The sequence below is a fragment of the Carettochelys insculpta genome, chromosome 2 (genome assembly GCF_033958435.1).
Source record: "Carettochelys insculpta isolate YL-2023 chromosome 2, ASM3395843v1, whole genome shotgun sequence".
Lineage (NCBI taxonomy): Eukaryota > Metazoa > Chordata > Testudines > Carettochelyidae > Carettochelys > Carettochelys insculpta.
The window spans coordinates 205,541,756-205,554,873 of record NC_134138.1 but is presented as its reverse complement, the minus strand read 5'-3'; the positions used below and the strand labels follow the sequence as shown (position 1 = coordinate 205,554,873).

Genomic DNA, 13,118 nt, shown 5'->3' with positions numbered 1-13,118 from the left:
TGCTCTGCTGACAACAAAGCAAAATTCCCTTGTCGAACATGGAAGTATTTTGTCAGCAAACGTGTGACGAACAGTGTACACACACACAGATTTTTAGTGATGGGGCTGTCGACACAGCCTTACTGCTAAAAGCCGTGTTGAGTAAACATACTGACTGCCATTCTGTTTGCAGAACTTGTGTGGCTCAGGCAGTGAACACTCCACCCTCCACAGCTGCATAAGTTGTACTTGGTTAAGCATTAGTGCGTACACAGTGTCACGCTGGTGGGAGAGCTCCTCCCATTGATATCGGGACTGCTGCTCTGTGGGGTGAATTAATAATATCAACAGTGACCTTACAGCAATGTAGCTGCATTGGTACAGCTGTGCCACTGTCTGCTCGCTAGCACAGATGCAGCCTGAGAAACAGAATGCCAGAAAGAGCATCTGTAAGTGTGGCATCTCTGGAAGAAACACTGGGGAGTGGTTTTTGGACTGGGAGGACAGACTGAAAAGAGCGTTCTTGGGCCTGTGTCCTTGTATTTGGTTCTTTCTGTATTCACAGACAAAGCATGTTTATAAATTTTCTATAAATAAACAAAACTGCATCAAATAATTACCGAATTAATATTAAGTTCTACTTCCAACTAGAATATCCCCAGAACTCTAAACTCTCACTAGTCCCCATGGTTTTAAAAGTGGCAACAGTATCCAAAGTTTTACTGTATGTTTAGTGGACTGGGTGAAATGAGTTTGGTAGGTGAACCTCATTCTTAGTTATCAGGTGATAAACACAAATGGTTCTAATTAACATTTCAGAGGGCCACCTGAGAAGAGGGACTGGGATTTAATGTGTATAGAGCCTGAAATACTTGTTCATCTCTCCAGGTGAGCCCTCCAACACACAGCTACCACACATGGACAGGGAAAATTGCACTACACTTGGGTAGCTGTCTTAGTCTATATCTGCTAAAACAACGAGAAGTCCTGTGGCACCTTATAGACTAACAGATTTTTTTTTTGGAGTATAAGCTTTCATGGACCAAGACCCGCTTCATCAGATGCACCTGATGAAGCGGGTCTTTGCCCACAAAAGTTTATGCTCCAAAAAATCTGTTAGTCTAGAGCTGTGCCTATACGTGAGCACCCTTTCAAAAGGGCAAAAATTGACGTTCAGTGGTCAAAATAGCAGCTGTCAAAAGGGAGCACTTGACACCATTAGTGGATCGACATTTCGATCCGCTCTTTTGAAGTGCCACTGCAGTCTTTCAAAAGAGAGCATCCATGAGGCTCCAAGCCCTCTTTCCAAATTAGGGAGGCAGGAAACGCCGCAGATGGGGTCCCATGGCTGACAAGCCCTTCTGGGGCTGCAGCCAGCTGCCTCCTTTAAAGACCCCCACCCCCCACCAGCCAAGTGCTGCCCAACTGTTCCCAGCCCGGCAGAGCCCACTCGTGCTCAAGATGGGGGCCCAGCGACAGCTCCTGCAGGAGGACATCCTCATCACAGACGCACTGCTGTGCACCATAGCTGCAGCTGTACCCAATCTCTTTGGGTGGCTGGGCAGTCGCCCTGGGGCCATGGACCCCCACAACTCAGGGCACCACGGATGCCCCCCCCGGGTCCCTCGACACCTCTGGACCCACCCCAGCAGCACCAACTGGTGGGAGTGCCTGGTGCTAGGGAAGGGGGGCGAGGAAAGGTGGCTGCAAAACTTGTGTATGTCGAGGCAGACCTTCGACGAGATCTGCCACTGGCTCACCCCCGCGCTCCGACACCATGACACCTTCCTGCAGCCAGCCTTCACCCTGGAGAAACGGGTCGCAATCACCATCTGGAAGCTGGCCACCCCAGACTTCTACCGTTCTGTGGGACAACAGTTCAGGGTGGGCAAGGCCACCGTCAGGGCCATACTTATTGAGGTAAGGTAGGTCTGGGTCATGCATCCCCCAGAGGTGGGGGCTGGGGTGAGGGGAACCCACTGCTGCAAGGGGCCGGATAGGAGGGAGCAGGGGGCCAGATGGGAGAGGGGGCAGAACGGGCCCAAGGTGGAGGGGGGAGACGGCCTGCCACACTTGCACTAGCACACGTCCCCCTTCCCCCCCCGCATGCAGATCATCAGAGCCACCAACATGATGCTGCTCCATAGGGTCATCCGCCTGGCGGATCTGGACAACACCGTCACTGGCTTCCAGGATCTAGGCTTTCCGAACTGCACCGGTGCTTTGGATGGCATGCACTTCCCCATCTGCGCCCCGCCACACCGTGCTGGCCAGTACCTCAACAGGAAGGGCTACCATTCGATGGTGCTCCAGGCCCTGATGAATGCTAGGGGCCAGTTCACTGCCATCTATGTGGGCTGGGCCAGCCTCACCCATGATGCCCAGGTATTCCGGAACTCTGGGCTCTGCTGGCGCATGGCAGCCGGCATGTTTGTCCCCCAGTGGGAGATCCTAGTGGTGGAGGATGTCACCATGCTGCTCTATATGGTGGCAGATGCAGTGGACCCCCTGCAGCTGTAGCTCATGAGGCCGTACATGGGACACCTTGACCCCACCTGGGAGGCATTCAATCAGCGCCTCAACCATGCCCCCAACGTTGTGGAGCAGGCCTTCAGGCACCTGAAGGGGTGGTGGAGGTGCTTCCACATGCAGCTGGAGATCGGGGTCCTGAACGTGCCCCAGGTGGTGGGTGCCTGTTGTGTCCTCCACAATGTTGTGGAGGGCATGGGGGATGCCTAAGTCCCCAGGGGGGTCCCTCTGGCCGGTTCCGGCTATGAGCAGCCGGGCACCGGCCCCATCCTCCAGACCCACCGGCATGGACACTGCATACAGGAGGCCCTCAGGCAGGCCTTTGCCGATGGCCACCTCTGACTCACATGCACACCCACATCCGCCACCCCCACCAGCACCACACCCACACATCCACCACCCACCCTCCCCCTGAGGAGCACAGCATGGGGTGGTAAATAGTAAATAAACATTTATTGAGACCATGTGTCATGAACTATGTACAGGTGGGGGGGACCTAACTTGGAAGGGGGTGGGAGGACTCTGAACATGGAAGGGGGGCGGGGGTAATCTAACCTGGAAGCGGGTGGAGGGTTCATTCCAGAGACGGGCTGGTGGACCATGAGCCCCGCCGGACTCTGGAACCCCTGCCTCCCTGGTGTGGGGTCCCTGGCAGGAAGGAGAGGGTGAGGGGAGCACTGGCAGGTAAGGCCAGGGAGTGGGCCCAGTGGGGGCAGTGGAGGCAGTCTCAGCAGGGGCAGGCTCAGCAGGGAGAGCTGCCGGGGGTGAGTGGGGGGAAGAGAAGGGTGACATTGGCCGCATGCTCCTGGAGGGTCTGACCAATGCCCTCCAGGACATTCAGCAGCCTCTTCCAGGCCGCTCTCTGGCACTGCAACTTGGCCTCGGCGACCTGCAGGTGCTGCTTGGCCACCTCAGCCTAGTGCTGGCTGGCTGGGTCCTCCTTGGCTCAGCGAGGAACCCTCCGGCCATGGCCCCGATGGTGCGCTGCATGGGGTGGCATCTGGGCACTTCCAAGGTCTGCGGGGGGGCGGCTCTCAGGGATGAGGGACAGCACAGGGCTCTCGCAGTCCATGGATGGTGTGGTTGTATGGAGAAGGGGACAGCGTGTCAGTAATGTGCCCTGGATGGAGGGGAACTGGCTGTGGCCCACCAGCCTGAGCCCTTCCCATGGGCCCCCCCAAGGGACAGTGACCCACCCCCCACGGGCTGGGCCTCCCAGCCAATGGGGGTGCATCCAGGGGGTCTCTCTTGCAGGTGGCCCATACTGGCCTGCAGTGTGCAGGCCCTGGGTGCTGTCCAGCACTGACTGTCCGCCACCCCATGCGCAGCTTGCGGCGCTGTCCACTGAAGGCAGGTGCTGGGCACCACGGGTGGGCCACCGCGGGTTACTGCATATCATATGGGGCTGGCCTGTGTGTGGCCGGGGACCACCGGTCCTGTGTGCGGCCAACTAGCCATTGCGTCGCCCCCACCCTGCAGAGCAGGTGTGCACCCCTGCATGTACGTACGAGAGGGTCCCTCGATGACTTTGGGGGATGCCTGGCTCCCTGTCGCCCAGCTGGATGAGTGGGAGGGGATGTATATAGCCTGATCTCCCTCCTTGCTTGACTACTCCATGGTGCCCTTGCCCTCTGGGGTCTGGGTCGCTCCTCCTATTCCAGCTGCAGCTCATCAGCCGAAGTGTCCAGCAACGCCGGGGGTGGGGAGCTGTCCCAGGGCCCTAGGATCACCTGGAACTCTCAGTAGTAGGGGCATGTGGCTGCCCCAGAGTGGCTGGCCTGGTCTGTGGCCGGGCATAGCCCTGCTGCAGCTCCTTGACCTTTGAGCATACCTGCTCTGCAGTAGGCTCCGGATGGGACCTAGCGAGGAGGCCCTGTGCCAGGCGGCCAAAGGCAGCAACATTGTGCTGCTTGACCCTCGTCTCATGCAGGACCTCCTCCTCCTGTGACAGGCTGAGGAGGTCCCACTGCCCCATTCTGTCCACGAGGGGACCCTTTTTTTTCTCCCCCTGGGAGCCCTGGGGTCCTGCGGGGTCTCGAAGGGGGAGACATGGGGCTCAGGTGAGGGCTGGCTGCTGGCCGTGGCTGCAGTGCGGGGCTGCAGCACATGCAGGGGCTGCTCCTAGCACACTGTCAGCTGCCAGCCATGGGTTTCCTGAGTGCATGCAGCTTCAAGGCAGCCAGATGTAGGGGCCATAGAGCCCTGCTGCTACCGGCTGGAGCAGCCCTGCACTCCAGCTGACCGGCGCCACGGCAGACCTGTCTTTCGAAAGAGCTGAATGTGGAGCATCTACACATGTACTCTTTCGATTTAGTTTTTTGAAGAGGGACATCTTCCTGATATGGGATTAGGGTTCGGATTTTGACGTCTGTGCCCTTTCCTTCGATTCCTTTTCGAAAGACGGTGTTACTTGTGTGGATATTTCTCATGTTCTTTCAAAAGAGGGCCACTTATTTCGATGTTTTGTGCACATGTAGACACAGCTTATAAGCGTCCACAGGACTGCTCGTTGTTACTACACTCTACTGAACAGATAGAGGACCTGCCACACTGTCAAGCTAATATTAAATTCAACCCTGACCCTCCTCTTAACTGGGACTCCCTCTTTTTCATGAGCATATATATTCAGACCCCTCTCTGGACCCACTCATGCACCTGATGAAGCAGGTCTTTGCCCACAAAAGCTTATGCTCCAAAATATCTGTTAGTGTATAAAGTGCCATAGGACTTCTTGTTGTTATTAAATTTAATCAGTTCTTTTTCTAAACCAGAAAAAAAAAAAGAAAAGAAAGAAAGAGAGAGAGAAGTTTCTTTTCTTTGGCCCATGAGATTCACTACCAGTACTTTTTTACATTTGACAGATATAATCATTTCAGGGATGTAAAATAGGTTAACGACTCCTAGTGTGTCAGATATGTATAAATTCACTTTGGCTGTTCTATTTTAAAAGAAAATTAAACCAACTTTGCTCAGCAATCTCAAAGCTCCAGTGGTGATAAACACCTCTTGCCAAATACCAACTGTGAATTTTGGAGAGTAAAGTGGCATGTATTTAAAATGAGTGATTCTGACCCTTACTACTGAATTGTAGCCATGCGGCTGGAGAGTGAAATCATTTGTTATGCTCGCAATTTGAAAGTACAATCTAAGAGATTTATACTAGTTATAGTTTTGCTTTAGTACCAGCTTGAAGTTACAGCTTCTACTCTCTTTGGCTGTGGCCACACTCACAGCTCATTTCAAAATAATTTTCGAAATGAGGGGCAATTTTGAAATGAGCAGGAGAGAGGCTACACAGCAACTGCTCATTTCAAAATTAATTTCGAAATTAAAAGGCATTCATTTCAAAAGGGTTATTCCACTCCAGTGTTGGGAATAACGCCTCCTTTTGATGTTAATTTCGGAATTAAATGTGCGTCACCGCTCCCTGGATGCCATTTCGAAATGAAAAGTCCTCCACAGAGCCCGCCCCTCCCACCAGCAGCCAGAGTTCTGTGGCTGTCAGCTGCAGGTGCCTTAAAGCTGTAGGGACACAGAAACCCCATGCAGGAAGCTGAGTGTGTGCTGGCAGCCATAGGAGCACGAGGTGGCCAGACGACACTCCCTAGCACCCCCAGAAAGTGACACCTCACAGTGGCTGGACTGATGGCCAGCAGCCAAGACCCCCCAGGATCCTTGTGGAGCCAAGGGGTCTGGGTGACAGGGTTCCCAGGGCTCTGGGCAGCCCCCAAAAAGGAGGGGGGCTCTCTGCCTGGAAGCTGAAATCTGGGACCTGCTGGCTGTCTGGGGGGAGGAGGACGTCCTGCTCAAGATGGAGGGGCGAAGAGAAATACAGACACCTTTGCCCGCCTCACCAGCAACATCACTGCAAGGGGCCACCCCCTCTGGGCCCCCGACCAGATCCACTCCAAAGTGAAGGAGCTATGGCAGGGCAATGCCTGAGCAAGGGACTCAGCCAGGCAATCGGGGCAGCACCGGCCACCTGCCCCTACTTCAGGGAGCTCCACCAGCTGCTGGGACCCAGGGAGGCTGCACCACTCAGGGAGACCCTGGACACGGCGGAGCCGGAGTGGCAGGGTGAGGAGCCCCAGCCAGGACCCTCGATGCCTACCTCCCACTGCAGACCCCAAAGTACCTGCTGGCACCGGGGACAGCGACAGTGGGAGTGAGGGACCGCTGTGCATGGCTGAGACCTCCGAAGGCCCAAGCCAGGCTACCTCCACCAGGGCCTCCCCTGAACCGCTCAAGGAACCCCCAGGAGGACCGGGCGTGGGGTGCACTGGTCATGCAGGGGAGGGGGCGGTCCCTGACACAGCCAGTACAGGCCTGGGCACATGGCCACAGGCCAGGGACCCAGGGATGGCCATCATCGCTGCCAGGTTGGGCCCCCACGGGGCCATGGGCTGCCATGAGGGTCAGAAGCCTGGGAGGGCTGGGGCAACCACTCTACTGGCCCCACGTTGATGGACCCCACAGAAAACAGGCCACCCCAGAGCCCCTCACCACAAGCAGGGTGGGATGGCGGTGGGGACAAGGCCGCTGGCCCATGGTACCCAGGCTCATGACTGATGGGGCACCACCCTCTCACCTTATGTCTTCGCAGCCTCGGCATCTGCCAGCCACCCCAGTCCCCTGGACGTGCTCAGGAGCCCCACAGCAACAGAGGAGGGTGAAGGGGCAACACCTCCCTGGACTGGGCACTGTGGTGGGAGGAGCCACCGCTGCAGCTGGGCAGATGATCTGGCAGCAGCCCACATGGCTGCATGGCAGGAGCAGAACCACTTGCTGCAGGAATGGCTCTCCATGGAGCGGGCAGCCTTGGACCGGGTGGCCAGGTATCTCGACACCCTGACCCAGGCTGGTGCCAACCGCCTGTCCCAGCCGCCTGCTCCGTGGATGGCCTTTCCCACAGCAGCCCCCTCTGCGCCAGCCTCCCCACTTCCCCGCCCCCCCAGCCTCTCCCTCTGCCCCAGCCTCCCCCTTCCCCGCCCCAGCCTCTCCCTCTTCCCTGCCACCCCCCTCTGCCCCAGCTCTTCCCTGTTCCCCAGCCCCCCCACACCCCTTCTGCCCCCATGGCCCTTGTAGCTCTGCATCCAGCCAGCATGACCCTGACCAAGCGGCAGGAGCCATCTGGGGCTCCCTCCACTCCTCCCCGCGAGTCCAAGCTCTTACACACCCTGGGGTCCAGCCCTACCTCCCTGTTCCACCTGCCCCATCCCAGCCCCACCATGGTCCCCGGACCCGGGGCGGTCACAGCTCCAGGGGCTGTCGTGGCTTCCGACCAGCCACTCCGATGGAGGATTGAGGCCCCCCGCCTCCCCATGTATATAGTTTACCCCTGCCCCATGTGTAAATAGTTCCCCCCCCGTAAATAGTCACACATTCTTTCTGTTCCAAACATAGCAGTTGAATTTATTTAACGATGTATGTGTCCTTCCTCAGGTGGGGATGGCAAGGGCGGTGCTGGTGGGGCAGGTGTGAGAACGAGGAGGGGGGTTGCATGGAGTGAGCAGGGTGAGGTCATGGGGGCCCCTGAGCAAAGATCTCCAGGAGGGCCTCCCGTATGCGCACCCTGTCGGTACGCTGGGCAGGCCTACCTCCAGGCACATCAGGAGGCACCTGAAATGTGCCTTCAGATGGCCGAATGCCCACTGCACGGTGTTCCTGGCGTGGCTGAGGCAGGCATTGAAGAGGTCCTGGCTCTCATTGGTGTGTCCTGTGTAGGGGCACATTAGCCAGAGCTGGAGTGGGAAGTCAGCATCGGTGACAATGCATGGGGGCATGGTCACGTCCCCCACCGGCAGCTCCCACTGGGGGATGTAGGTGCCCTCTGACTTCCTGAGGCCAAGCCACAAGTTCTGCAGGATGCGGGCATCATGGGTCCTGCCCAGCCATCCCACACAGATGTCGGTGAAACATCCTCGGGCATCCATGAGGGCCTGAAGGACGACGGAGTGGTAGCCCTTGCGGTTGATGTACTGTCCCCGGCTGTGTGGTGGGGCCCAGATGGCGATGTGGGTGCTGTCTAAAGCACTGATGCAGTTGGGGAATTCCAGCTGTTGGAAGCCAGCCATGGCAGCGTCCACATCCCCAAGGTGGATCAGGTGGTGCAGGAGGATCCTGTTGATGGCAGTGACAACCTGTAGGGTAGAGGGCACAGGCACCCGTGAGTGTGTGGCAGCATATGGGGGCCCCGCTCCCTGGGAACCCCCTCCCAGGGACCCCACTCACCAGGGCCCCACACCTTGGGACCCCTATCTCCAGGAACCTGCCAGGGTGTGTGGCCCTGGGTGCTTTACCTCAAGGAGGACGACCCTGACGGTGGCCTTCCCCACCCCGAACTGGTGGCCAACCGAGCGGTTGCTGTCCAGGGTGGCCAGCTTCCACGGAGAGATGGCCACTCGTTTCTCCAGGGGTAGCGCGGGCCGCATGCGGGTGTCCTGGTGGTGAAGTGCTGGTGCCAGCCAATGGCACAGCTCCATGAAGGTGGCCCAAGTCATCCGGAAGTTGTGGACCCACTGGTCATCGTCCCACTCTCTTAGGATGATGTCATCCCACCATTCCCCGCTGGTGGGGTACCGCCAGAGACGACAGCAGGGCTGGAACGGGGGGTGCTCCAGATGCACCGTGCAGGAATCCTGCAGGAAGTTGGCCACGTGTCGGGCAGCATGTAGCCTCACATGGCTTGCTGTCAGGATGGCCATGATGTCCAAGGTGTCCCCGTCAGTGAAGTGCTGCGGGTCCGTGGCAGGCAGTGGTGTGGTGGCTAACCAAGGCTCTGCCAAGTACTGTGCTGGAGGTCGCATGCTGCAAGCAGCCAGGGTCCTCAGCATGCATGGGGGATGTGCATGGGGAACGTGTTTGGGAGGAGTCCTTTAAGGGGTTGGCTCATCCATGCTCCAGGAAGGGTTTGTCGGCCATTTGACCCTGCCCTCACCATTTCCTGCCTTGTTATTTCGAAATGAAGCTGTGGCTGTGTAGCCGCTCCATTTTGAAATGACTGGGAGTCATTTCGATGTTGCAGATCGCATTGTTGATTCGCATTTCATGTGTAGTCACTTCCATGCTGCTTATTTCGAAATAATGGATAGGGATAAGCCATTTCGAAATCACTCTAGTGTGGCCACAACCTTTAAGTATTAAACACAGAGGCTACGTCTACACTAGCACAAATGGCCATTTCGAAGTTTACTAACGAAGCACTGAAATACATATTCAGTGCCTCATTAGCAAGCAGGCGGCCGCGGCACTTCGAAATTGACGCGGCTCGCCGCCATGCAGCTTGTCCAGACGGGGCTCCTTCTCGAAAGGACCCCGACAACTTTGAAATCTCCTTATTCCTAACAGCAGAATTCCAACCAGCAGACCGGAGTAAGGGGATTTTGAAGTTGCCGGGGTCCTTTTGAAAAGGAGCCCGGTCTGGATGAGCTGCGCGGCAGTGAGCCACAGCAATTTCGAAGAGCCATGGCTGCTGGCATTCTAATGAGGCACTGAATATGTATTTCAGTGCTTTATTAGTAAACTTTGAAATGTCCCTTTGCGTGGTCATTTCGAAGTTTTGGGCTAGTGTAGACATAGCCAGAATTTCTTCAATTAGCATTGTTTGAGAATAGAAACTGTATTTAAAGGCAAAATATTTAAGCCAACTCATGCATTCAGCAAGTGAAATATTGTGTTAGAAATAATAGAAAACTGTTTAAAATGACTACAAGAATAAAAGTGTTTGATGAAATCTCTGTGCCAGTGTTTTACATTAAGTCATTTGATATACAATATTCATATTACTGGCACGACAGTATTCTGTTAAAATAAGTTTCTGTATAAAATCCACTTTAATGAGGTGAGCCAATGGCATTTCTCAATATGACTCCATTATTACCATTCTTCCCATGCTAATATTCAAGGCTTATTTTTATTTAAATGAAGTATTTTTTTTAAATATTGCCCCCTGCAAAAAAATGACAAATGCTGTTGTTTTTTAAGGAAGAGCAACACTGTAGTACAATCATTTTGGCAACAACCAACAAAAAAATGAATAAAGTGCTCTGACGCAGCAGAAATGCATACCTGAGTTATGTAGATTATTTTGTGCAGCTGAATTAGAATCTGCTGAATGGGGTCACTAATCTGGCGCACCTTCCTTTGTGAGACAGCAATTCCTGCAGATGCTGCAGATGATAACGTTACAATCAGGAAGAGAGCCTATTTTGTTGTTTTTCCATAACATATCATGGCACATGGATTATCTTTTAAAATTATTGTTTCTTCATGGAATTTAGATTAAAAACATCCCTTTGCCTTTTAATCTCTGATTTTTCTCAATAATGTCCCAACCTGGGATTAGTTCTAACATTACAAAAGGATGAAAGGGTTAATCTAAAAACTTTACAAGTTTGGTGGCTTTCTTAATCATAAATTCAAAAGGTAAAATTGCTTTCTCTGCTTCACTCAAATTGAGAGAGATCATTTGGGAGAGAAGCAGCATAAACAGAGAACCAGGACTGGTGGCTGTAAGCAAACATTGAGGGGGCCATGGGAAATTTAGCCACACCCATGATAAATGGTCAACCAGCTAACTAAAATCATACCAGATTATGGATTTTGGCTGATGAGAGAGTTATGGATTAGAGAGGTTCAACCTGTATTTTGTTACTCTTAACAAGTATTTCTTAATGTTAGGGATTATAATATGTTTATGTAGATAGCGTGCAAGTATTTTTTCACAAAATTGTTTTATTTCCATTTATTTTGCCATACTTTTTCTGTAACTGTTCACTTTTCCTCCCAATATGTAGCTGTATGTAGGAAGGAAGGGACAGAAATTGGACACGGGGGGGTGCACTTGCACTCTTCGCACCCCTCTTCTTCCCACCTTCCCCCCCCCGCGTACCAGCCTGCAGAGTAAAAAAGGGCCATAGACAATAATCAAAATACAATACAGTGAATGAAGCCCATTATTTCACACCCCCTATCCTACACCTAATACAATGTTACAATAGAGATTTCAAACCTATGGGACCCATGGCAAGTGTATCACAATAACCTAGCACCTAAGCAGAATTCTGCATTATATGGTGCTAGTGTTGCTCTCTATATTCTGTATGCATATGTACACACAAAATTTATATCTGTATGTACACAGAGATTATGGTTATGCATAAAAAATACACACACACATGCACACGCATAAATGTGCACACACACAGAGGGCTGTGTACCAGAAACCAGGAACATGAGCCCCGGAAGGCAGCTAAAAAGACTCCCTTACTTGGCACACTTATGGAGAAGGAGGTTTTGAAACAGGCTAGACAACCTTACAGAATTAAAGTCAGGAAAGCACAGCAAAAAAAGCCCAGAAAAATAACCACTGTAAAAATTAATAATTATTGCAATTTACATCTATGGGTATTTTAAACCATGAGTCAGATTTGTACATGTTTGTGTGGTACCAAGGGACTGATACTTCTTCATGAGACTGATGTGTGAAATTTCAATTGTTGCCATAAAACTAGTTTCATTAGGCCAGAGAATACGCCTGGCCCTGCTAATGACTTGCATCAGCAAGTAACCAAGTCCTTTATGTGGTGGCCGAAGGAGTTGGAACTTACTTCCTTTGACATCCACCTTAGCTGATCCTTGCCCCACGTTTTACAAAAGCAAGCAAACAAAAACAACTACAAAAACAAAACACCCAACAACCAAAAAGAAAAAGAAAAAAAAAAGAAGAATCATTGAAGGCACAAAAGGAGTTTCCACTTAAAAATCTCTATCCGCTCCTGTGTATGAGTCCTTCTTTATGAATTGTTTGTCATTAGTATATTTCAACTACGCTGCAGCTTGAGTACCTTGCCACGGGGCACTTTATGTATCAAATTAACCTTTTCTGTAGATTCAGAAGCATGAGTTTGCTCTGTTCCATAGATTATCATGCTACATGTACACAAACGGGCATTCATACTAGCAGAACTACCTTTATCTATGACTACACAGAGTAATTTGGGTTTAAAACCTCAAACTTCCAGATGCCAGAATAATTGAATATTGATAAAAAGATGTGTATGGATTTTAGAAGACACCAAACAAAAATATCAGAGGGGTAGCCGAGTTAGTCTGTATCTTCTGATGAAGCGGGTCTTTGCTCACAAAAGCTTTGCTCCAAAATATCTTAGTCTATAAGGTGCCACAGGACTTCTTGTTCCTTTCAAACAAAAATGTAAATTTAATCCCCACGTAGAGATGTGTGTGTGATGCAGGTGAGCTGACAGACTTGCCAGGCCCTTAGGCAAGGGAGGCCAACTCTGTGAGCTTTTAAAGTGGGGAGGGGTGCTTGGGAGGAAGGGGCAGTTGGACTTCAGTGCCACACAGACCATGCTGCACCCACTTCCCTTCTCCCCCCAGCCACCCTTTAGCAGGCCTGGTGTGATGTACTCATGTGAGTTTTTGGGGGAGGGGGTTAAAAACCCCTCGCCTCCTTCTCTTGGGCATATAAGTAAGCTTGTTCCATGACATCGAGTACAGACTTTACGGATTTAGAAGTTATTATTTTATCTGGTTTGTGACGTATTTCTCTCTCAATAACATTTCAGGCTTGGTAAATCATCTGCACATAA

At 52.6% G+C, this 13,118-nt stretch overlaps 1 protein-coding gene across 7 annotated transcripts in view; it reads right to left on the bottom strand.

The window, feature by feature from the left end:
• Nucleotides 1–13,118, bottom strand: part of NEK10 (NIMA related kinase 10) — a 244,257-nt gene that overhangs the window by 28,433 nt on the left and 202,706 nt on the right. For all 7 annotated transcript variants that reach the window (XM_074984426.1, XM_074984427.1, XM_074984430.1 and 4 more), the window contains one exon: nt 10,576–10,676. In XM_074984426.1, coding sequence (XP_074840527.1) covers nt 10,576–10,676 — 101 coding nt within the window. The remainder of the gene's footprint in view (nt 1–10,575; nt 10,677–13,118) is intronic.